The following is a 23,540-nucleotide window of genomic DNA, read 5'->3' as shown; positions in this document are numbered from 1 at the left end:
AACAATCCTCATGAAACTATAACTTAGAAACTGATATTATTGTAGAGACCATTAGTAATGAAAATATAGAAGATGTTATTTGAAAATATTATTCTTATTATGGAGTAGTCATAAATATTGTTATCAAAATTTTTGGTTCTGATATTAAGATGTAAACCGCTTAAGCCGCTGTAGCAAATTTTGTGAGCGATGTGAGCGAGAATTATCGCAGCTCACCGCTAATTTAAGAACGTGTAAAAAACGCGGCTTACGAATTTAATCCTGGCTTTATAACTTCAAGGGGATATTTAAAAAGGATTTGCTTTAATTTGGGAAATAAATAAAATATATTACAATAGAAATCGACCGTTAATCTACCTTATCCGCTCTCTATGTCAGCTTTATGGAGGCCGCCATTGTTACCGAATCACACCTCTCCATACATTAAAGTTAATCCGCGGTAAATCCGTGAAAAAAGTGATCAATAATTAAAGTATTATTTTTAATTCAATAATCCGATATAATGATCACGCAATGGCCCGGATGAGGCTCCTCGGCGGAGCTGTTGGCGACTTCGGCTTTTTAGTCACAAAGGTTTAAGCCGCGGACCACTTAAGCCGCGGTTAAGCAGGTTGACCCCCCAAATACCGCGGCTTAACAGCGCTCCACTGTAATTTGTCTTGCGAGTTGTGTTCTAAAGCAATTAAAGAAATTTGTGTGAAATTTTGGCGTAAAGATACAATTATTTAAAGCTCTAGACACAACTTTTATAATCAACAGCGAGGCAAACTTTTGTATATACTTTTAATTTGTTTTTAAAATAATCAATTAATATATATTGTTTATTGTCGAAATTTATCGCCAACAAGCCACGGACACCTTCTGTAAAACATCTGCCACATAGTTACGTAAAACTCTGGCACACGAACATTATTACCTTGCACTTCTACTTGCCATTGTAGCAGTCAGACTGACGTCGTCAATTCACAGAAGAATACTGAGAACATATTTTTTCTTAACTAATTTGATTTTTTTTTTGCGTACAACAGATCTGTACATTTTACCAAAAGCTACCACACTTCATATAAATACGCATACTAAATTCGGAATAATAATTAATATTCTTTCTCCAATACCGAATCTTTCCAATGAATAGACTCCGTGAACATTCAGATGAACATCAGTATTGTTGATAAACAACAATACAACTAAGAACAGTATCACTAGTTTAAAAGAATTAAAACCTTCTAAAATTACTTGATTTGAATCAGATTTGATGAACTATATATTTAGCAGCATTAAGTAATTTAAAATAATCATAATCGTATATATTTAAGAAGCAAAGTACGTTTTGTAAGTCACATATAATTTTTTCAGGAGACTTATAAACTTCGTGCAGATCATGATGAGACTCTTATAGAGTGGGTTATCTATAATCAAGACACCTACAGAAAACAGATGGACTGTTCATGATCAAGACACCTACAGAAAACAGAATGGATTGTTTATAATCAAGACATCTACAGAAATCAGAATGGACTATTTAGGGTTAACTCAGCATGGTGCTAAAATAACAAAATTATTGTTAAAGACAAATAACAGTACAGACAGGAGTTTGAAAAATAGCGTTTTCCCCCAAACAATGGCGTCTATCAGTCTCCATTTTCAAGACTAATACTGATGGAGAATAAGTTTAATACTTTAAGAAGCACCATTGGTGGCTCAGCGCTAAGTATGTGGCATTGTAATGCTGAAAATTGAGTTTCGATACTCGCGATGAGCAGAGCACAATTAGTCTGTTGTGTAGATTTGTGCTTAACTACAAATAAGCGAAAAATTAATAGTATATGAAGTAAGGTTTAGCACCTTTGTTATTTGACTGGATTAATCACTTTTTAAGTGATACGATTTAAAATAATGAAAATAAGACTTTACATCACGGCTATATGATGCACAAAGGAAACTTTGGGCATACTATAGCTATCTACAACACTTCAAGTTGGAAAGATATATTATTTTCTTATTCAATAGATTATAAAAGACAAAATTCAAAATTAGTAAGATTTTGGCGGCTCGACATCCATAGTTGTCAAGATTGGTTGCCTATACTATCACCTGAATTTAATATCAAATTTTCATATTGTTTATTTTTAACACATAACTAAATATTAGCCACTACCAATATGGAAAATAGTCCCCTCAGGTCTTCTCTGAAGATGACAGCATATTAAAAACCGAAGCGTAGGAAAAAAACCTAGTTAATAAACAGTGTCTAATGAGTATTTGATAACACTATTTAAATAATTGTAAAGGTTCTTAACCGTAACAATAATTACACATCAGCGATTGCGTAATAAGCTAACAGTCTTGAAACTGTAATATGGTTAGAACAGGTATGTAATTCAATATTTTGAAAACTACTTATTAAACTATTGAACTACTTATGCTGTGGTTTTGTTCAGTGAAAATATGCTCATTTTGAAAGATATACAAAAGTGATCGTGGAAACAATAATCGGAAGAGTACGTGATAGAAACGGAAACTACAAGTCTCCAACACACGAACTTAAGTATTACTGTCATTCTTTATACATACTGTAACAGCGTACACAAGATATAATAAATTCATGTTTAAGTAAAGTGCCTTTTGAAAGATAGGCTTTACGACATGTTTGTCAAGTTAACGAAAATAACCAAACAGATGATTCACTTCTTTCTTTCTTCACACATAGGAGAGAAAATATACTCTTCAAAACAAGAAACGCAAAAGGGATATTTTTTTATTTTAAAGAGAAATATATGTAATAACGTTACAAGCTCAGAGTATATGATGTTACACGTGTTAAGGCATTGATTGTCAGACCAAAATGACAATAAAAGTTGTGCACTTTGAAAAAGGATGAAAACATCGAATTTTTTGCCAAAACGCATTTGTGTCCAATAAATTTGTTTGAGATATCTGCATGTTCTGCAAGTGCAACATGTGCAAAATCCCTATAAAAGTAACGGGTTCTCGGTTTCCATAGCTCAGTGTTAAGCCACCGACACGCAATACAGTTACGCCAAGACTGACTGAAGCACAACGCAACAACGCCATTGGTCGCTTGGAAGCAGGCGAATCTCGATCAGATGTTGCCAGAGCTGTGAATGTCCACCCAAGCACCATCACAAGGCTATGGAATCGTCACCAACAACATGGATCAACTCGTGACCGTCCACGATCTGACAGACCTCGTGTGACCACGCCCGCACAAGATCGCTACATCCGGTTACGTCACCTTCGGGATAGGACCACCACTGCGACGTCTACTGCCTCAATCATACCAGGGCTGGGTAGGATTTCCGATCAGACCGTACGCAACTGTCTACGAGATTCTTAGGCCCCATGTGCAACCCATCATGGTGAACGTCAACGACGTTTTTAAACATGACAACGCCCATCCTCACACAGCCCGACTCACCACTGTCTTCTTGAGACACCACAACATCAACGTTCTTCCCTGGCCCTCCAGATCACTAGATTTAAACCCCATCGAACATCTTTGGGACGAGTTGGACCGACGTCTGCGACGGCGACAACATCAATCGCAGATGTTTTCGTTTTATGAAATGTATTAAGCAATGAAATATACACTTATTTGTCGCAATCTCCTGTTGTATTTGTTATAGAGTTATCATCAGAGATGAAATTCAGTAATAAAACGACTGTCACGAAATTTCTAAAATTATTCAGACCAATAAGATGTACAAGTGACTTATCGGAGGAACACGACACGGACTCTGGCTCCTGATTTAAAAAGCCTCCGTAGATGTGAACAAACATTATAATAGCACGTGTGGGTATAAGTAGAAAAACTTTTCATAGTCCTGGTAAATGTAGCTCGACAAACTTAAATTTAAGGAAATGTAGCATTTATCTCGTCTTAACAGCTTTTCTCAGTGCTATAGATGTTGCTCCTAACCGAGTTAGCTTCTCCTTTCAGTAAAATCCAATGGATATGAATTGTAGAATAACCGATCTTTAAACGGTATTCAGTAAGCTTAGTAATTCGTCCATTTTTAAACGTTAAGATTAAATATTGACCTCAACAGCAACTTTTTTGTGTGTGGTGATCTCGATATGAAACTGACCGTTTTATTGCACGTTTCGTTATGAACGTTTTTTGCTTGTGCAGGGCCCTAAACGTTTTATGACGACCGCTTAACACTAGCCACTCTCTCTCTCTTTTTATCAGGTGAATTCTAACTTAACCAATATCCATAACCTCTTATACCCCTCCAGCTGAGGTAGTGACAAGTCAGGTTGGTGACGAAATGCGTGAGTGGGTAAAGTTTGTTTGTTTTGAGTTTCGCGAAAACCTAAACGAGGGCCCAATGATAATTATCATAAAATTATAATTTATTGCATGCAAAATTGCATGAGATGTAGAGCTCACAAAAAATTATTAGCAACTGGGCACACTCAACCTTAAACCATCCATTGGATATGGTTTGTTTGTATTTCGTTGTAGGTAGTTTTGAACTTTGGATTGGTCAGAAATGTAAGATATCATGATCTCGTTTGCTTTTAATCAACGGTTTCTGTTTACAGTCGGATGGGAAGATATGACAGTAAAATGATTTTTTAAATCTATATCATATAAATTCGCTTTTGAAATATACGCACTTCCAATGCTGTTTCTTCATAATACTCGTCTTGAATTTTAATGACACTTTTCACTATTAGGAATTTTATACTGGACTAAACCTTCATCGTTATACTTGTTGTGTCTTTTATTCCCACAGATAAATAACGTTTTGGGTATCACTTCAACATTAAGTTGACAACAAACATTTCATGGCAACATATTGGGTTCGTTATATTAATGCAACTGCTCTCCCGGAATAGATATCTTTTGCAACTGATTACATTACGTTCAAAAACTACGTCACAAGATCCTTAGCATATAATTGTTAGTTTTTAATTTATCTTCCATTGATAAGAACTTTAAATAAAAGGCAAACTATTTAAAACATCTTCTTGCGGTCCTCCATGTAAAACTCAAAAACAACCTGTGTGTGTTTCTCCACGAATAACGTAAGTAGTTTACTAAACGCTTTGATATTGTAAAAACTAAATTATCTTCAGTTCAAAAAATCATATTACACCCATTGTCAAAATTAGGAATATATTATAGTATACATTTTTTATCATGTGTACTTTTGTAAACTTATATGAAAATAAATTATTACCTTAATAGCGCTTAAAGGTAACATAATTCATAGTCTTAATATAGTGAAACAGATTTTGCTTCTGCAATTTCAACATTTTATTGTTTGTTTTTTGAATTTCGCACAAAGCTACTCGAGGGCAACCTGTGCTAGCCGTCCCTAATTTAGCAGTGTAAGACTAGAGGGAAGGCAGCTAGTCATCACCACCCACCGCCAACTCTTGGGTTACTCTTTTATCAACGAATAGTGGGATTGACCGTCATTATATAACGCCTCCACGGCTAAAAGGGTGAGCATGTTTGGCGCGACGGGGATGCGAATCCGCGACTCTCAGATTACGATTCGCACACCTTAACACGCTTGGCCATGCCGGGCCTATTCAACATTTTAAGCACAAACATTATCCTGCTGTTAAGGTTTTGAATATGTGTTGGGATTCTTTTACAGCAGGTGTCTGTGACTTGTTGGCGATAAATTCGAGCAATGAATAGGCAAAACACAATGCACTTGTTTTAAATTAAAATATTCAAAACAATTTTTGTGTATATATATATATATATATAAACTGTAGAATGTCACAGTTGTATCTAAAAATCTAAATAATTCTCTTTTCTTGTCTGAAGTCCACAAAGGTTGATTTAATTTCTTTAGAATCCAGTTAACAAGACGAATTATTTACCTTTATGTCTATTATTACAATCTAAAAAACAAACAGCTTAGGTGTGAGAAACTAAAAAGTGCGACCAAAAAAGGATTAAGTATGTGCCATAAAGAAATGAAATTAAAACTGGCCTAGAACTTTCTGGGCCTCTAATACAACAATATTACCCACAGTTAGAAAAACTTCGAAGCTTCGAGTAAGACGTCATTAATATTATAAAAGCCTTGTACAACTGAACTATATATATACAACGTACGCCTCGTACCGAGTTACTTAACGAAATGTCGTAACCACAGCTTTTAAAATAATTATCTTTAAACACGCTTCTTATGAAAACGAAAAACGAAACTATTAATAATCAAATCACTAAATGAACCAAATAATAACTCTGGTACTAATAACTCTTGTACATCCAACACCTGCCCCTTTGTATTTTCGTACGCAATAATCGTTGTCTAGTTTTCGTTTTGTGTTTATTATAATTATCAAGCTTAAAACTTTTAAACGCTGGTTGGTAGTAGGTATGGCATCATCTCAAGATCGCTTACGTCATGGGAGAAGCAAGATAGCATAGTAATTTTCGTATGAAACGTCGGTGAACCCTGGGTTGTGATGGCAACTGTCTTAAAACCCAGATTTGCATCAGTGCTAAATCTCAAACGAAATGAAACATGACGTCATAGCTGAAACTTGTCCAAATTTGAAATATTGTGAATCAATTAGACACAGTATCAATTGTTTCAATTTCAGAGAATATTTATATAGAGTATAATTATATTTATGACAATTATAAATGGTAATTGTTAAGTTAGGTTAGATTTGTTGTAGTTTAATTAGATAAACTTGGTACCAATAAGCTCCATGACGTCACGCTTCAATTCGTACGAGGTTCAGACGCACATCAGATCTGGCTTAATATTTTGTTATATGGCTCGAAAAAAATCTGCTAAAATACAAACAAAATGATAAAAAATAATATTATTTTATTATTCTGGCTGAAAAGGCGCTAACCTTTTTTCCACAAATCTTTACTTCTGACTTCGTTATGGCAACCTTGATCTAAGTCAGCATGTCATTGTATGCTGATGAAACTCAAGTGCTTGAACGAGTTTTCATGAAGAAGCTATTTTGTGTCCGTGAAAATACTTCTGGAGTGCAAAAGATATAAGATATAATTAATAATTAGTTGTAACCCTTATAGTGGATAAGTGGCTGAATATCAGTAATAAATCTGACACGAATAAAAATCTTCCTAGGCCTAGGCCTAATACGAATTTATCGGCGTTATCGTCGTGTGAAAGCACTTCATCGCAGGATGATGCAAGTACCGAAACAAAAAAGTATGATGAAAGTTTTATTGAATATGGTTTTACATGGACAGAACGAAGATGGACCTTAGTGGGTTGTGTGTTGAATGTGGAAGAGTGCTGAATAACAGTAGTTTGCATCCATCAAAGTCAAAACGGCATCTAGAAACCAAACACTCCCAATTAAAAAATTCAACTTCCAAGTATTTCAAAAGAAAGTGTTTGCAATTTAATTCAAGAAAAGCTACATTTCATTCATTTGTCCAAGAGGACAACAAAGGTGCTCTTACTGCTTCATATCGTGTTAGTTACCTATTACAAAAGTAAATGAAGCTCATACAATTGCAGAAGATTTGATAAAACAATGTGCAAAATATTGGTAGAGTGCAAGATTGATGAGAAATTTCTTTAAACATTAACTCTGTGCCCCTTTCTGACAATTTGGTTTCTAGAATAAGCAAGGATATGTCAGAAAACTGCTTAACTAAGTTAATAGATCGAGTAAAAGCGGGTCTAACTTTTCGCTTCAGATGGATGAATCAACATATATCGCTGGTTATGCGATGTTGCTTTTGTTTGTTCTCTATATTCACGAAGTTAGTTTTGAAGAAGACATGCTAATTTGCAAACCTTTGCCTACTCAAACAACAGGCGAAGAAATATTTAAACTGGTCGATTTATTTATGGAAGAACATGAGATCCAATGGAAGCTTTGCTCAAGTATTTACACTGATGGGACTGTAGCTATGACTGGAAAATTTTCAGGCGCAGTGGCACGCATAATAAAGAAAAACCTGGACATCGAGAGTATCCACTGCTGTCTTCATCTTCATGCATTTACAATGAAACGAATGCTAGAAGCCTTAAAAGAGATATTAGGTGATGTCATAAAAATAGTTAATTTTATAAAATCATGACCACTCAATGCGAGGATCTTCAGTTTACTCTGTGAGGATATGGAAAGTTTGCATAAAAATATGCTGCTTCATACTGAAGTCCAATGGCTTTCTCGGGGAAGAGTGCCTTGCTCAGTTTTACGAACTGCGTGAGGAGATAGGCTTCTTTTTATCTGAATGTTATTTTGAAGTTGCACACAAGTTAAGAGACAAATGCTGGATACAGAAAGTGGCTTACCTCTCATACGTATTTACCTAGCTAAATGAAGTGAATGTTACAATGCAGGGTGCCAGAGTAATGTACTTCAAAGCTCAGAGTAAAGTGGAAGCGCTACAAAGTAAGCTAGAACTTTGTGGTGAATGTATTTTATGGAAGAACTTGATTATTTCGAAAATATCAGTTTTTTTACCTTATAAATGTAGTTTCCTTAAGTGAAGATGCAAGTTTTAGTCTTGCACCACATATCTAATTCGTGTGTAACTATTGGGGAGTACTTCCCTCCTCGTTTATAAAAGGTGCTATGGATTCAAAACCCTTTTGTTTTTTTTTTTAGCGAGATAGTAGTTTCCCATTGGTTTTTAGTATTGTAATGATAACTTTGGGACTGAAGGAATGTCAAATTTTATTTGTGATGAAGGTATTTTGGCAGCTTAAATCCGTACTTTTGTGGCTGCAAGAGACTGAGTTTTAGAAAGGTACAAAGCAATTCGTTATCATCTGTTAGCGCGATATTGGCCATAAAATGATTAAGTCGGTCCGATAACTTTTTGGGACTAGAGAACACAGCTACAAATTTCAGTAGTCACCAACAAAAACAAAAGTGAATAGTGCAGCAGATGAAATGAAACGGTCTATACTACTGGCTAGCTGAGTTGATGAAATACTCAGAAGGGTTAAAAATTGATCTTCTATATGAAAAGTTAGGATTAAAGAATTCAACTGCATTCTTACCAGCCAAAAGTTTAGATACAAGTGCAAGTTTCATAGCAGTAATAGCTTGGTTGCAGCTACTTTATGTTCTAGAAGCAATTTTTAATACAAAGCAATAAAATATTTGTCCTGCTCAAAAATAGTTTTGACAAATATATCTATACTCGTATGTACACTGTCTAAAGAATATACTTCTCATGCACCAGTAAATCAGTCTTTATTTAAGACCTTATCCTGACTGATATACAGGTACTCTGTTCCCAGTATTTACATCTAACATTCATATTAAAATATGATTTCCACAAGGCCTACATATAGTATGATACATAAATTACTTTCAACGGATTTGACTTTCTGCAGAAAATTTTATCTATTCATGAATGTTCTGATTTGATCCAATCAAACATATTCATTAAAATGTCCAAAAACGTTTAAGTAAAATTGTATATTCTTCTAACTGTAGAGTGATCTCATCTACTGCTGTAATTTTTTTGAGGAAACTCTTATTTTCTCCCTAATATTTCGGTGCCAAAAACATTATCTCTCACCCAAACCCAAATAAACTTCTATATACGGGCCTGGGTCATCTGCACTCATCACAACATTTTACATTTAATTTATTAAAACCACTTTAAAAAAAAGGAAGGTCTATAAATTTAATATAAGATTATAGTTTGTAGTTCAGATGTTTTTTTTATTTACGATCTAATTTATTGATTTAAAAATGAAGTACTTAAAGTTTGTCTTAATCCTAATTTTGTGTGTCACGTGATGTGTTTGCTTTCTTAAATCTCCTCTCACCATAGGATAACACAAGTCTTCAAAATTTCCATCTTGTAGACACAGCTGATGAATTACAAAGAAGTTATATAATTTTCTAATCCAGTGTTCAAGTATCCCTTCCAGATTTCTAAAATTCATGAGTCTTTTTTTGAGCAAAGCATGTGCCACACGAATGATAAATTTTCAAACATACAAGTAAGGACATTCATTGTTTATATATACTGTAAATTAAAGCAGTTATTTCTTCACCATGCACATTCATGAGTTGTCACTGTGTGACAGTATATGCACTTACACATCGCACTTCGTCCTGAACTGATGACAATATTGCTAAGCCCGGCATGGCCAGGTGGGTGAAGGCGTTCGACTCGTAATCTGAGGGTCACGGGTTTGAATCCCCGTAACACCAAACATGCTCGCCCTTTCAGCCGTAGGGGCGTTATTATGTGACGGTCAATCCCACTATTCGTTGGTAAAAGAGTAGCCCAAGAGTTGACGATGGGTGGTGATGACTAGCTGCCTTTCCTCTAGCCTTACACTGCTAAATTAGGGACGGCTAGCGCAGATAGCCTTCTAGTAGATTTGCGCGAAATTCTAAAAACAAAAAAAAAATCCACAATAATGGAATAATATATTTAACATCTTCGTTAATTTATTTAATTTTTCATAAAGTTTTGGAAAAATAGAAAACATTTTTCTCGAGTTATTTTTTATTTGAATGGGCAAATATTTCCCATTCATCATATAGTACCTAAATACAGTTCAAGGCTTTCTCAGTGTTTACGAAACTTCTACGAAAAGAGAAGTTATTTTCTGAGAAAAATTTAACCACTTTCATTTCCCGTTGCAACAAGTTCTTCCAAAACTTGTAAATTGTTTCAAGTATTTGTGTAATCAGCAGTTATCGACTAAAATATACAATCTCTAAAGTAATTTGTGCAACACTTTATGGGCACTCAGATGCTCCAGTTATGCAAGTCTACAATGAAAACACTGGTTTTGTTTTTGACTTTCCATAACATTTGCACTATAAACACTACTACTACAGTGCTAGAAGAAAAAGTAAGACATTTCCTTTTTACTTTATGCTTGAGAAACCCAACTGGCAATTTCAGGGTTGCGGGTTCGAATTCCCGTCACAGAACACACTCGTTCTCTCAGCCGTCATCCCATTATTCGTTGGGAATAGTCCAAGAGTTGACGGGGGCCTCCTCTAGTCCATTGCTAAATTAGGATGGCCAGCAAGATAACAATTGTGTAACTATGCGCAAAACGTATAAAACAACATCTCACGATGTTATGATGGTATTAGAAAGAGCATGAATTATTCTTATACTTTACTTTCCCATACAATAACCTCCGACTCTTCAAAATTCACGAGTTTACCGAGGAACATCGGCCAATGGTGAGAAACTTTAGAAAATTTATTATTGACGATCCATTCAAAGGGATCGTTAAAACTATCTCTCGCGCATGTATTGGAGTTTTGCAACTAAGGAAGTTCTGGACCCCAGTATTAACACTCTTTCACTTCAAGTTTTGTGCTCTATTTCTTTCTATGATTCCTGCCGTCAGTTTAAACGAAACATTTATGTATTTAGAAGTTTTATTTTGTACTTGGGGTTTTAGTATCTATTGATCGCCCGATTTGTTTCAAAGCCGAAGCCATTATTTAGGTTTTTGATGGATAAGTACGAAATCTAAATTAGCATAACGTACATTGTGCGTAATTGTAACAAATACTGATATTGCAATTAGATTGTTAGTGTGAAAATTCCTATCTTTTATTTAAAAAATTGAAGGTTGCATGTCAGTTACGTAAACAAAATAAAATTACTGTAATAAATCATTTACCAATCGCGATATAAGATTGTGAGGAGATGATGGCATCGCAAATGATATTAAATAAAGTAACAGATAATAAAACCCAAATGGTATTAAATAAAGTAACAGTCATAAAACCCAAATGGTGTTTAAGAAATGCTGCTTGATATGAAAACGGGCTAAGTTTAAGACATGCGCAAGCATGTTTATTAAAACAAAAATCACTTGCCAAACGTTTACCGATCACAAGATGACATCTTGGAATGAAGCGTTAAGCAATACAGTTCGTGCATGTAATTAGTTTTATTTGCATAACCAGCAGCCTTCTTTAAGTCAGCTGTAATAGGATTGGTGTCAGTGCTTCTATCCCCACTTACGTAAATTTGATTAAAAAGTGAGGAAAACGTATTCAAGAAATTAAAAACTGAGATATAAACTGTAAAGACTTGAACTGATTTGTAAATGGTGACATTTAGATCACGTGATCAATAACATAACGACACTAAAAATTTGAATCGTCCTTAACATTTAAAACTGGTCACAAATAATTATATAATGCCTTTGCAACTGTTAACCAACGAAAATAAAAAGTTAATGTAAACTGAAGCACATTTAATTAGAAGGGTGTACTTAATTTGTCCAGACAATCCTAATCATAACGTAGTTTATTCATGAAGAACGCAAAATAACTAAACTCAACGTACAATAGTAAATCAGTTTAACGTTAAAAGCTTTTTTTGCGTTTTGGTATTTCGTATGAAAATTGTAATAATTTAAGGAAGTTTTGAAACTAAGAAACTTCATCCATTATTGCACTATCATGAGTCTGATATTTCCGCCTCTGTTTCTACATACACATTAAAATACATTGTTGCTCAGAAAATGTTTCATGCAAAAACGTACAATATTTATTCAACCATGTACATAGCATTTATAAATGTACTGAATAAACAAACTTGCTCCACACATTCCAGATTTCAAAGAATAAAATGCAGCTGTATAATGAACCTTGAAATCAGTTAAGAAAAATCGCACAGTGAAAGTGATCCTTTTTATACTTAATGTAATTTGGAGCAGGTTATTAACCTCTATGGACAGGCACATTCAAGTCTTTAGGGATGATAACATGGCCAAAGTTCTCTTCATACTGAATACAATAAAGGCTGAACCAGTCAATGTCATGAACTGTTAAGCTACCAGGTAGGCTAAGTGTGATGTCTTGGCTCTGGTAACCATGCAATACACCCGTCCTGTGAAGAACAAAGTTTGTATTAAACATCGAAAATACTTAAAAGTACACTAAAATGTACAGGTACTCTTAATTTAATTACTTAAACTTGATATTCTGCTATATTCTATAAAACAAGTTTTTCTATTCATATCTATCTATTCCTTGACTTAGTTGACTCGTATAAGCCTTTTGATTCTTCATTTTTAAATTTGCTTAAATTTTAAAAGTTGTGAAAAAAATCAGAAACAGAACTGTATTTTAGTAATAACAAATAAAGTTGAAATAAATTAATGGTTACTACAGCAAAGCACATACAGCTGATAAACTAGTATCTTATACCTTCCTTTCTCATCGGGTACTTTTGTAGATCCCACACTCTGAGGTTTGGTTCCTGTACCCACCAGAAAATATACATCTGAAATTTGAGAGGGTCTTAATTGTAGCTTTCTTTAAACAGAATACAAGTGAAAACAGAACAGGTTTTAAGAGCTAGTTTAAGAAAAAAGCACCTATAATCCTAAGTCACACTTTCACATCTCTGAAGCTATTGTATAATCGATACATATTTGTTTGAATGTTAACGCATACGAAAGTTACACATTATCAAGCGTAGTTAACTGATTCTGGAAGTAATGTATACAAGTCCTGGTTAAATCTAGTTATCCATTATAAGAACATTAGAATTTAAACTTTATAGTTATTTTAATAATAATAAGTACCTGGACCAGCGCCATCATACTGGAGATTAGGTATGTACATTGTTTTTTCATCTTTTATTACAATGGGATCCGAATTTACTCCGTGAGCAAAAGTTGAAAGTGGTTCAATAACCTTTGCACTTGGAAGTTCCAAATTACCTGGAATATTAAGTGAGCCAAAATTTACCTGAAAAAAAGAAAATTTCAATGAATTCACTACTCTTTTCGCATTTAAGATGAAACTTTTTCAAACAATGTGCAATCCTAGAGGAGACGTTTACAGCTTTGTAAGTTAATTATCAAGGTTCACTTATTTTAGAACAAGTTTAGTAACTTCAACAAAACCTAAGAGGTTTCAATTTCGTACAAAGCTTCAAGAAGGCTATCTGCGCTAGCTGTCCCTAAATTAGCAGAGACAGTGAAAGACTAGAGGGAAAGGCAGATGGTCATCACTACCCACCAACTCTTAGACATGCCAAGGAATAGTGGGATTGACCGTCACATAACAACAGCTGCAAAGGCGAGTGTGTTTAGTAGGATGGAGATTCGAACTAGAGATCCTCAAATTGCAAGTAAAGCGTTCTAAGCGCCTGGCCACCTTAATTGAAAGGAATTTAAGTGCTATTCTGAAAGTATCCTGAAGCAAAAGTATAGCTTCAAAATTTTGAAATTAGTAGTAAAACATTCAAATACTCTGACTGAAACGTGATTAAACACCTACAGATTAAACGTTTTTCTAAAGCTACAAACTACATAAAGTTAATCACTCAATGAGAAGGAACCAATTCAAAGTTCACATTATACTCTACTAACGTACCCGTCAATTAAGAATTATATTACGATTGTAATACTGTTTTACCTATTCTGCAGTTTCAAACACAAGAAGAAATATACAATTAGTTCCTTTAAATAATTGAATACAAAATTCCGACGGTCAAAATGAACTTCCACCCGAGCTTCAGAACAAGCACCCATGTGTAATTTTGCTTAAACCACACTGTTTAGAATATTTCAGATCTTGCATCCAAATTATCTCGAATTTAAATAAAACTTTTCATTGAGAAATATGGAAATGAATTAAGATCTTGTACAGCATTCATCCCAATGTTCAAGATGGGAAACCAAGCAGAAAGAGTTACTTTTCTAGTAATTAGTTTTCTAGAGAAATACTATTCAACAACTTGTTAAGACAACGTGTATTCATGAGTAACCAACTGTTTGATCGTCACACGAACAGTAACAACACTAATAGTAACTGTTTAACATGTTCACCATTTTATTCTATTCAAAAATGAAACTGCATTTATTATTTAATATGGAATAGTTTCCCCATAAAAGGTATACGTGATAAAAATGATAGTTAATCCAAATATCCAATTATGAGCAGCTATGTAGATGGTACGTGCTTGCTTCTGCGATTGTTTTTTCTTATTACCAGTTCCAAGTTAAGCATGATATTATACTTTGTGGTTATAAACACTTAGCTCGTCAACTACAGAAATTTAGTTAATACCAGAAAAAAAGAGCAAAACAAAACTTACTTTAAATTCTCTGCACCAAACACTCAGCCATTTCAAATCTTTAATGGTTTTCCCATTAGGTAGCTTAATCCAAATGTCTTTGTTATTGTATCTCCCCAACACATTTTTTCTGTAAAAAATTAAAACATCCACAATCAAGAATATCCACTCTGATATTTAAAAACAAAACAAAACTTCCACTTGTTGCACCATCGAGTGAAGAAAGTTGACAAGATGTTCTAGACATAGAAGCAGTTTTACCATTAACTAAATAGCACACGATGAAAATTTAAAGTTTGGTATCTACTCACGTTTCATTTTCATCTGGGACAATGAAACCATCCTCAGAAGGTGTAGATGTACTTCCAGCCCAGAAAAAAGCATCTAAGTATTTGAAGATTTAAATTATTGGCATTAAGGATTTGCAAGTAATTTATATATATTTATAATGAAGTTTAATATTAACTTGTAAACTCAATAAGTCATAAGAATGAGTTACATTGAACAAAATGTGATGTCGCCGTATGAAGTGGATGTTCTGTCATTTGTCACTGATGTCATTTAAGAATTTACTAAGTGAGAAAGACAACTGCCTCATCTAAATAGCCGTAAATTCAGTTTACTGCTTCCAGCCACTAGGACTAAGATCAGAGCATCGTTTGGCGAGAGAAATACAGACCGCGAGCTATGATCGTCAGGTGCGAGTTACAACCACTCAGTCCAGCGTTCGCTATTGCATTGTGTTCTAGATTAATAACCGTTTTGAAAGCCATTTTAAGAGATTTTACATTGACAAACTGTTAAAATCTGCACTTAACTTCTATTTGTGCCTTTAAGAAAAGGAATACTCGAGCCATTTTTTTATTGCAACATATATATTACAGGTAAAAAATTAATACTTTATGCAAAAAAAATCATATGAATATACAAACATAAGCGTATGAAACTGGTTAAACAGCATTTTGTATATCTGTTACTGAGATGTATAGTTATCCGGATATAGAAAGTTCGTCATCAACTCTGGCGGATAAGAAAAGTACACATTTGATACATAAGCAGACTTAAGGAAAATAATACAGCAATTTTATTTCTTCTCCTTCTGTATTTTGGCCGTTAGAATTGCAAGATGTATTTAAATAGGAGGCAGTGTAAATTCTAGGTTGAAGTTGACCAGACAACCACATAGGTCAGCTGGGTTCACATTAACTTATCGCCTGTTCCCCATGGTTTGGGAAATCAAATACTAAGTAGAGATCACCCTTTTACAGTGCTTGCACGTGCAGGAAAGTCCGGGGGGGGGGGGGTAGTAAATAGCTGTTATTACGCAAACGCTTTCCAAGCTGGTAAAGTATTATAGTTATGCTTGTTACATTTTGTTTATCAACTAGGACTTTACGGCTGTTATATTGATATTTTATTTGAAGATCTGATTATAAAGTAGCAAATGTTTACGATAATCGGAATTAAGTTACAGAAAGTAAGAATTAACCTGGTCCTTCTCCATCGTAGCTGAAACCTTTTATGAAGAAGGTATCTTTGTTAGCTGCATACACAGTTCCTTTTACACCGTGAGTTTTAGTGGAAAATTCTCCTATGTATTTTCCGTGATACGTCTCACTCCAAACATCTGAAAGGAAAAAAGTAAATAAACATGTTTTTTTTCTTCAAAATCACACCTGAAGAATAACAATAATTAACTTATTTTTATGAATCCCTTGAAAGTAAGGTAATTAAAAGTTAACAGCTCCTGAGATGGAACAAAGACTACTTACAAAACAAACTGGCTCTCCATCCATTATACTGCAAACTCCATTATTATGATCTCCATTGCTGCTGTAGTTGGAGCACATTAAATTATTGCTGTTGTCATCTTTGCCTTCAGTGAAATATGATTGTATAAAAAACTGAGGTAATATGAAGTTATTCTAGCTGTTTGTTCATTTAAAGCGAAGTTTATTAACCAGTGGATTTTCAGCCATTATTTCACACACATACTTTTGTTATTGCGTCTTCACGACATTTGTACACAACCAGCGATTTTAGCAGGCTGTTAGTAGTAAAATCAGGTTTTATAAAGGCGAGATAGGTTATTGTTTTCAATTCAAAAGAACACTACCTGAAAAGGGTTCAAAAGAATTACTGTGGTGATTTTAGAACTGGGGCATCGAGAAAAGTTGATGTTGCAGATTACAAGATTAATGAAACGTGTTCGATTCTTACCTATTATTTTGAAGACAGATATAGTTTAGAAAAAAGACCGAATAAGTTCCAGTTAAGACATTTCTAAATTGATGAGTTTCTGTAGGCTACTAGTAGTGGAACTTGTCTAACATAGAGAGAATTCCGATAACCTGAGCTTAAATTTTCCCTCCCAACCTTGAAGTACCAAATATTTCTTTCGTTATGACGAGAAACCCACTTGAAGTAAAAATGTATCTCAAGACGGTTGGTGGAGGTATTAATATAAAGTAGAGAACACCGTTTCGACCTTATGTCATCTTCAGGCTAACAAAGTTTGCAACTGATCGTTGCCGGGCACGTCTTAGTGTAAACAGGTAAACATTTATAAAATACAATGCAACAACTGCCATTACTTCTATATTGGAAAAACAAGCAGAGTAATGGAAACCAGATTAAAAGAACACAAAAAACTTCACACATTTTTGAACATTACAAGTGAAATAAACACAACATAACCATAGAAAACATTCAGGTACTAAGTAGGGAAACAAACAGACGCAAAATCAAAGATGCCTTACTCATACAACTCAAATCAAGATTAAACCAATACAAAGGAACACATTTAAACCTATTCTATTTAATAACTTAACATATACTGCAACGCCCCCTACCCGTTTACACTCTCGTCCCTAAGACATGTGCCCGGTAACGGCCAGTTGCAAACTCTTTTGTAACCTGAAGATGAGGTGAGGTTGAAACGTTGTTCTCCATTTAAATAAGAGTTAATACCCATACCAGCTGTCTTGATACAAATATTTGTTGTTTTGTCACTAGGGTGTTAAATTAGCGAAGATAAATTAAACCACACTGCATGTTCAAAGATTAAGAAACAAGTCGACACTTTCACACGTGTCCTACAGTGTTCTGAAAAGACGTTTGCTTCCCCAGCTTAGATAATACTTGATTGTGAAGTTTTATGAAAACTCTGAACAAGAAAAACAAGAAACTTTAAAAACAAATACAATATTCCTTTATACAAGTCTGAACTAGATGTCAACGAATATAGCTTTTGTAAACGTGTCAAAAGTTTACTGAACTTCATTTTTGGTCAACCATGTTCTAAAGAGCTATGTTTCAGTATCATCCAAGTTGGGTGCAGACAAGTTCTCAGAAAACTAAAAACTCAAGAGTAGAACAGTTCGTACACTTTGTACTAATTTTATCAGAAATTTTAAAGCAAAAACTGCTGAAATAGTGGCCACAAGTTCACTTACAATGTTAAACTTTAAAAATGATAAAATATTGTGGTGACGCTGCATGTACAATGTGTGTGCATGCCATGCACCTTTTATGATCCAAATTAAAACGGCATGGCGATACACATTTGTGGAGTGGAAGTTAGTTTTTTCGTCAACGGTATTTATATGTACAACTCATCACGACAACTTGACTGTGCGTGTTATGCCGTGTTACACATTCGAATGGTTAGTCACATTGCCCGAGACATCTTGAAAAGAAGATCCAGGCGAGTTTCTGGCACAACTGCGCAACGTTCGTCGATGATTAAGGCATCTGATACTGTGGACAACCAACATAAAGACTACATTCTCTTATATGAAAGAAAGGCAGGAAATGTTAAATTCATGTTATTTACTGCTAGAATAACTTGGTAATTAGATCAAGTTTTACTTGAACAATGTCTAATTTCGGTATTTGTCCCAAATAGCGATTCGAAAATAGCTAATTTTATGCAATAGTTTAAGACCTGCAGTTAACATTTCTTAACCAAGAAGCAGTCCGCATGTTTTCCCTGTATATGTGGTTTGATTGCGCATGAAGTTACTGCCGGTTAAACATTTTATGGTCAGTATATAAAAAAAACAACTAAATATTTTGAAAATACAAGTTTTCCTTGACCACTTAAAATTAAGCAGGTCATTGATTAGAAAGTAAGTGTACAATAGAAGTTGCCACATGGTAAGACAATAATATTTTTTCACATGTGTTTATGTTTAGAGCCTTCACCTACTAACCTAATAGTATAGCAGGTACAAGCAAGAGATACACAACTTCACAAACTAAATAAAACATAAATCAAGAAAAAAATACCGTTAGTAGGACACATCTGATAAACGTTAATTTAACAATAAAACTCCTTCAACTATCATTAGACATAATAACATAGCCGGAAGCAGTCTGTACAAGTATTTTATCAACATGTATACAGAGATCGATTCCAAGGCAAACCATCATACACAGTTCCAGCTAAAGTAAAGTCAACGATGCGTAAAAGTGGTCAAGCAGGAGAGGAGAAGCTTTAGTTATTCAACTATTACACGTTTTAAAGTTAATACACTAGATAAGGATAAAACTAAATAAGAGAAAGAACTATACTGCAAGATTATTCACAATGAATACCAAGTGTTGCTGTAGAGTATGTATCAATAACTGTTGAAAGGGAGAGAAGCTTAAGTGAGGGAAATCACTACTTGGGAAGAATGAGGGACAAGCAGATAACCGGCGAAACGAGTGTTACTAGAGTTAAATTATATTACTAGTACGCGAAGTAAAACCGAGTCGCTAACAGGTATTTCCGGAAACATTCGGAAGTGAAAAAACCCGAAGTTAACGGTATGTTATATTAATATAACAAGTACATGCGCAAAAATGAGATTTAAGATTTCAGAGTCTAAAACATTACAAATGAGATGCAATCAAAGTGTTAAAGAGTAAACAAGTGCTTTGCAATTTATTTAAAACACTATAGTAACATGACCATGCAATCTGCGACATTATCGCACCGAGTCCGGCCACGAACATTCCAAACTGGTAAAAGTTAAATAAATGCAACTTAGTTTTGAAACACATTTAGACAACTAAGAATGTGTTAAGTGTCTACTACGTCTAGTCCCTCGTTTCTTCAGTCGTAGTAAGCTGATGACATTTTTACTTTGTGTATGTACTGTTTACTCTATCAAATTTGTTTGTTTTTGAATTTCGCACAAAGCTACTCGAGGGCTATCTGAGCTAGCCGTCCCTAATTTAGCAGTGTAAGACTAGAGGGAAGGCAGCTAGTCATCACCACCCACCGCCAACTCTTGGGCTACTCTTTTACCAACGAAAAGTGGGATTAACCGTCACATTATAACGCCCCCAAGGCTGGGAGGGCAACTCTATCAAATACCCAAACATAATGGTTGGTTATAGATATCTATTATTGGAATTGATTTGCTGACGAACTTGAGTTATTACAGTAACTAAGTTCATAAACATGTAGGATCGACAGAAAAAGTTCCACAAAAAAGCTAGAGAAACTTTTACGAAAACAATCAACATATTCTATACACTCACTTAGGCCAATATGAAAAATAATATACTTTAATTCCATAACTACTATGGCCATCTAAAGAACTCAAATTTTAAGTAATTATTTTATTCTGCATTTGTTTATATTGAAATCAAATGAAGATTTGACTTCTCTTACGTACACAACAACGTTTAATATAAGTAGAAACAAACTCATCACTCTTAGATAAATCTGTTTATTGTATATTTATACTCTTCGTAATGAAATCAAAGATTAGTTTAATAACGACGTTTCAATAGCAGACGATGTAAAAAATATAAGAAAAATTTTCCGAAAATTGTAGGATACAAGTTACGTAATCCTAATGTTTAAAAACCTACCACAACTTTTTAGACCAAAACTGAATTTTAAGTCTTGGAAGAACGCAGATTAAAATTATTTCAATTTTACGAATGTAGAAAACATTTTTAAAATTAAACAAGAAAGAATAAATTTCGTTCAAACTGAACTTACTTTTCAAAACACAACACTGTAGAAAAATCACAGAAACCACTCGTAGCCACATCTTGAGAACAAACTAAACCGTAATTTGGACTGCATTATATAGAACGAAATACAGCGCCCTCAAGTGGAGAAAATATCTTGTCCAATTGTTTGCTTTTTGTTTTGAATTCCGCGCAAAGTTACTCGAGGGCTATCCGCGTCCTTGTCTAATCATGCCACAAAAGTCAAAGAATAATTTCCATAACAACGCACATTATATTAGATCAACTCAGCACGTGCCACTCAGGAAAAAACAAAAAAAGCGAACTATATATTTTTGTTCTAAAAAACAGGACCTACAAAGCGAACAGAAAACTTCAAGACCAGTACATTTCTATGATAACCAAGTCCTTTCCTTATCAATAACGAAAATGTGATAAGCGTCTTATTAACAAAATTGAAACAACATTCACTAAAAACCTGCGTGATTATGGTAAAAAATATATAGGACAAACTTCCGTTTTTTTGGAAATCATACACAAATAACACCAAAGTTACATCAGAATATAAGAGCTTTTGTTTGTTTGTTTGTTTTTGAATTTCGCACAAAGCTACTCGAGGGCTATCTGTGCTAGCCGTCCCTAATTTAGCAGTGTAAGACTAGAGGGAAGGCAGCTAGTCATCACCACCCACCGCCAACTCTTGGGCTACTATTTTACCAACGAATAGTGGGATTGACCGTCACATTATAACGCCCCCACGGCTGGGAGGGCGAGCATGTTTAGCGCGACGCGGGCGAGAACCCGCGACCCTCATATCACGAATCGCACGCCTTAACACGCTTGGCCATGCCGGGCCATTCTGCGCTCTGCCCCCACGGGTATCGAAATCCGGTTTTTAGCGTTGTAAGTCCGCAGACATACCGCTGAGCCACTGGGGGGCTATATAAGAGCTTGAGAAACTATCCTTAACACGACATCAGTACGAATCTGGTAATACGTAACTTTGCCCTCCCCCCTCAAGTGATTTGTTTGGACTGTTGAAATTATCAAAGCAAGTGATTAAGGTTAAATTGACACAAAAAGGACAATTTTGCAGAACTACATGTTCTTCATTTAAGTTATAAACTTTGTAAAATGTTAAAGCTCTCACGAATTATATTACCTTGTTCTCAAAATTTCGTATTCTTATTCGCCAATACTCTTTATTTATAAATCTTGTATGCTTAGTTTGAACAAGACAGACTGAGGAAGTGTTGAAACACGTTTTCTACAATAAATATCACTGTGCTTACAAATTGTTGTTTGCTTGTTAATTTACTGCTGAATTAGGCCAGATGAGTTCAGGCGTTCGACTCGTAATTTGAGGATCGCGGGTTCGAATCCCCGTCGCACCAAACATGCTCGCCCTTTCAGCCGTGGGGTCGTTATAACGTGACGGTTTAATCCCACTATTCGTTGGTAAAAGGGTAGCCCAAGAGTTGGCGGTGGGTGGTGATGACTAGCTGCCTTCCCTCTAGTCTTACACTGCTAATTTAGGGACGGCTAGCGCAGATAGCCCTCGAAATTCGAAAAACAAACAAGCTACTGTATAACATAGTAATCTTTCCTACGGTAAACAATACAGTTAACATTACTATTTCACCTCACGTTTCCCAAAATATATTGAAACTACTTCGTGTTAACTGCATCTTAACCGTTTTCTCTATTTTGTATTTATGATCAACTGAAGCAGAAGAAAAATTGTATCTAGTTGGACAACGCAGCCGTTACATACATTCTGATCAAACTGATTAACATCGGTCCTGGTTCAGCGGATAAGAATTAATGAAGAGGATTTGTTTTTTTAGCTAACTTCGGTGAAAAACAAAAGTATATGACTGGCTCAATTTGTTTGCGTTGAAAACAACCCGGAATGTAAGTAAAATAGTGAGTGATGTCGAGAAAACCCACTTGTAGAGAAATATATATGCAAAAACGGCATATGTAAGTAAAATAATATTTTTATTATTATTGTGATTAGGTTTATTAGTGAATTTAGGGTCCATTCTTAGCCCATCAAGAAAAGTACCCATCATATATTGTTTTTTTAATCAGTGACAGGCTAATCAATTGAAAAGCGCACAATATATATATATATAACTTTTATCACCGAAATATCAACCTCACTTATTAAATGAAATCATGTTCGATGGGATAATTTCTTTGTGTTGTTACTGTAACATTAATAAGATAAATGTGTAATTTCTTTGTGTTGTTACTGTAACACTAATAAAATAAACGTGTAATATCTTTGTGTTGTTACTGTAACACTAATAAGATAAATGTGTAATTTCTTTGTGTTGTTACTGTAACACTAATAAGATAAATGTGTAATTTCTTTGTGTTGTTACTGTAACACTAATAAGATAAATGTGTAATTTCTTTGTGTTGTTACTGTAACACTAATAAGATAAATGTGTAATATCTTTGTGTTGTTACTGTAACATTAATAAGATAAATGTGTAATATCTTTGTGTTGTTACTGTAA

At 34.5% G+C, this 23,540-nt stretch overlaps 1 protein-coding gene across 1 annotated transcript; it reads right to left on the bottom strand.

The window, feature by feature from the left end:
* Nucleotides 1-12,476: 12,476 nt before the first annotated feature.
* On the bottom strand, nucleotides 12,477-21,200 carry LOC143253669 (protein Skeletor, isoforms B/C-like). The gene is made up of 7 exons (XM_076507875.1): nucleotides 21,042-21,200; nucleotides 16,530-16,667; nucleotides 15,352-15,424; nucleotides 15,062-15,170; nucleotides 13,542-13,707; nucleotides 13,162-13,237; nucleotides 12,477-12,841 (listed from the first exon to the last, which is right to left on the bottom strand). Exons 1-7 carry the CDS (start codon nucleotides 21,091-21,093, stop codon nucleotides 12,673-12,675), a joined length of 783 nt encoding a protein of 260 aa, XP_076363990.1. The 5' UTR covers nucleotides 21,094-21,200; the 3' UTR covers nucleotides 12,477-12,672.
* Nucleotides 21,201-23,540: the final 2,340 nt, after the last annotated feature.

Source organism: Tachypleus tridentatus, chromosome 6 (assembly GCF_004210375.1).
Source record: "Tachypleus tridentatus isolate NWPU-2018 chromosome 6, ASM421037v1, whole genome shotgun sequence".
NCBI lineage: Eukaryota > Metazoa > Arthropoda > Merostomata > Xiphosura > Limulidae > Tachypleus > Tachypleus tridentatus.
Note: the sequence above shows the minus strand (reverse complement) of the source record. Positions and strands in the feature narration are given on the sequence as shown.

Bases quoted from the DNA above. Each gene is read 5' to 3' on its own strand.
- LOC143253669 (XM_076507875.1), bottom strand. From the start codon at position 21,093: ATGTGGCTACGAGTGGTTTCTGTGATTTTTCTACAGTGTTGTGTTTTG. The intron at 13,708-15,061 runs GTAAGTTTTGTT...TCTTTTTTTCAG, and splicing joins TTTGGTGCAGAGAATTTAAA to GTAAATTTTGGCTCACTTAA. The intron at 12,842-13,161 runs GTATAAGATACT...TGTTCTTCACAG, and splicing joins GTACCCGATGAGAAAGGAAG to GACGGGTGTATTGCATGGTT.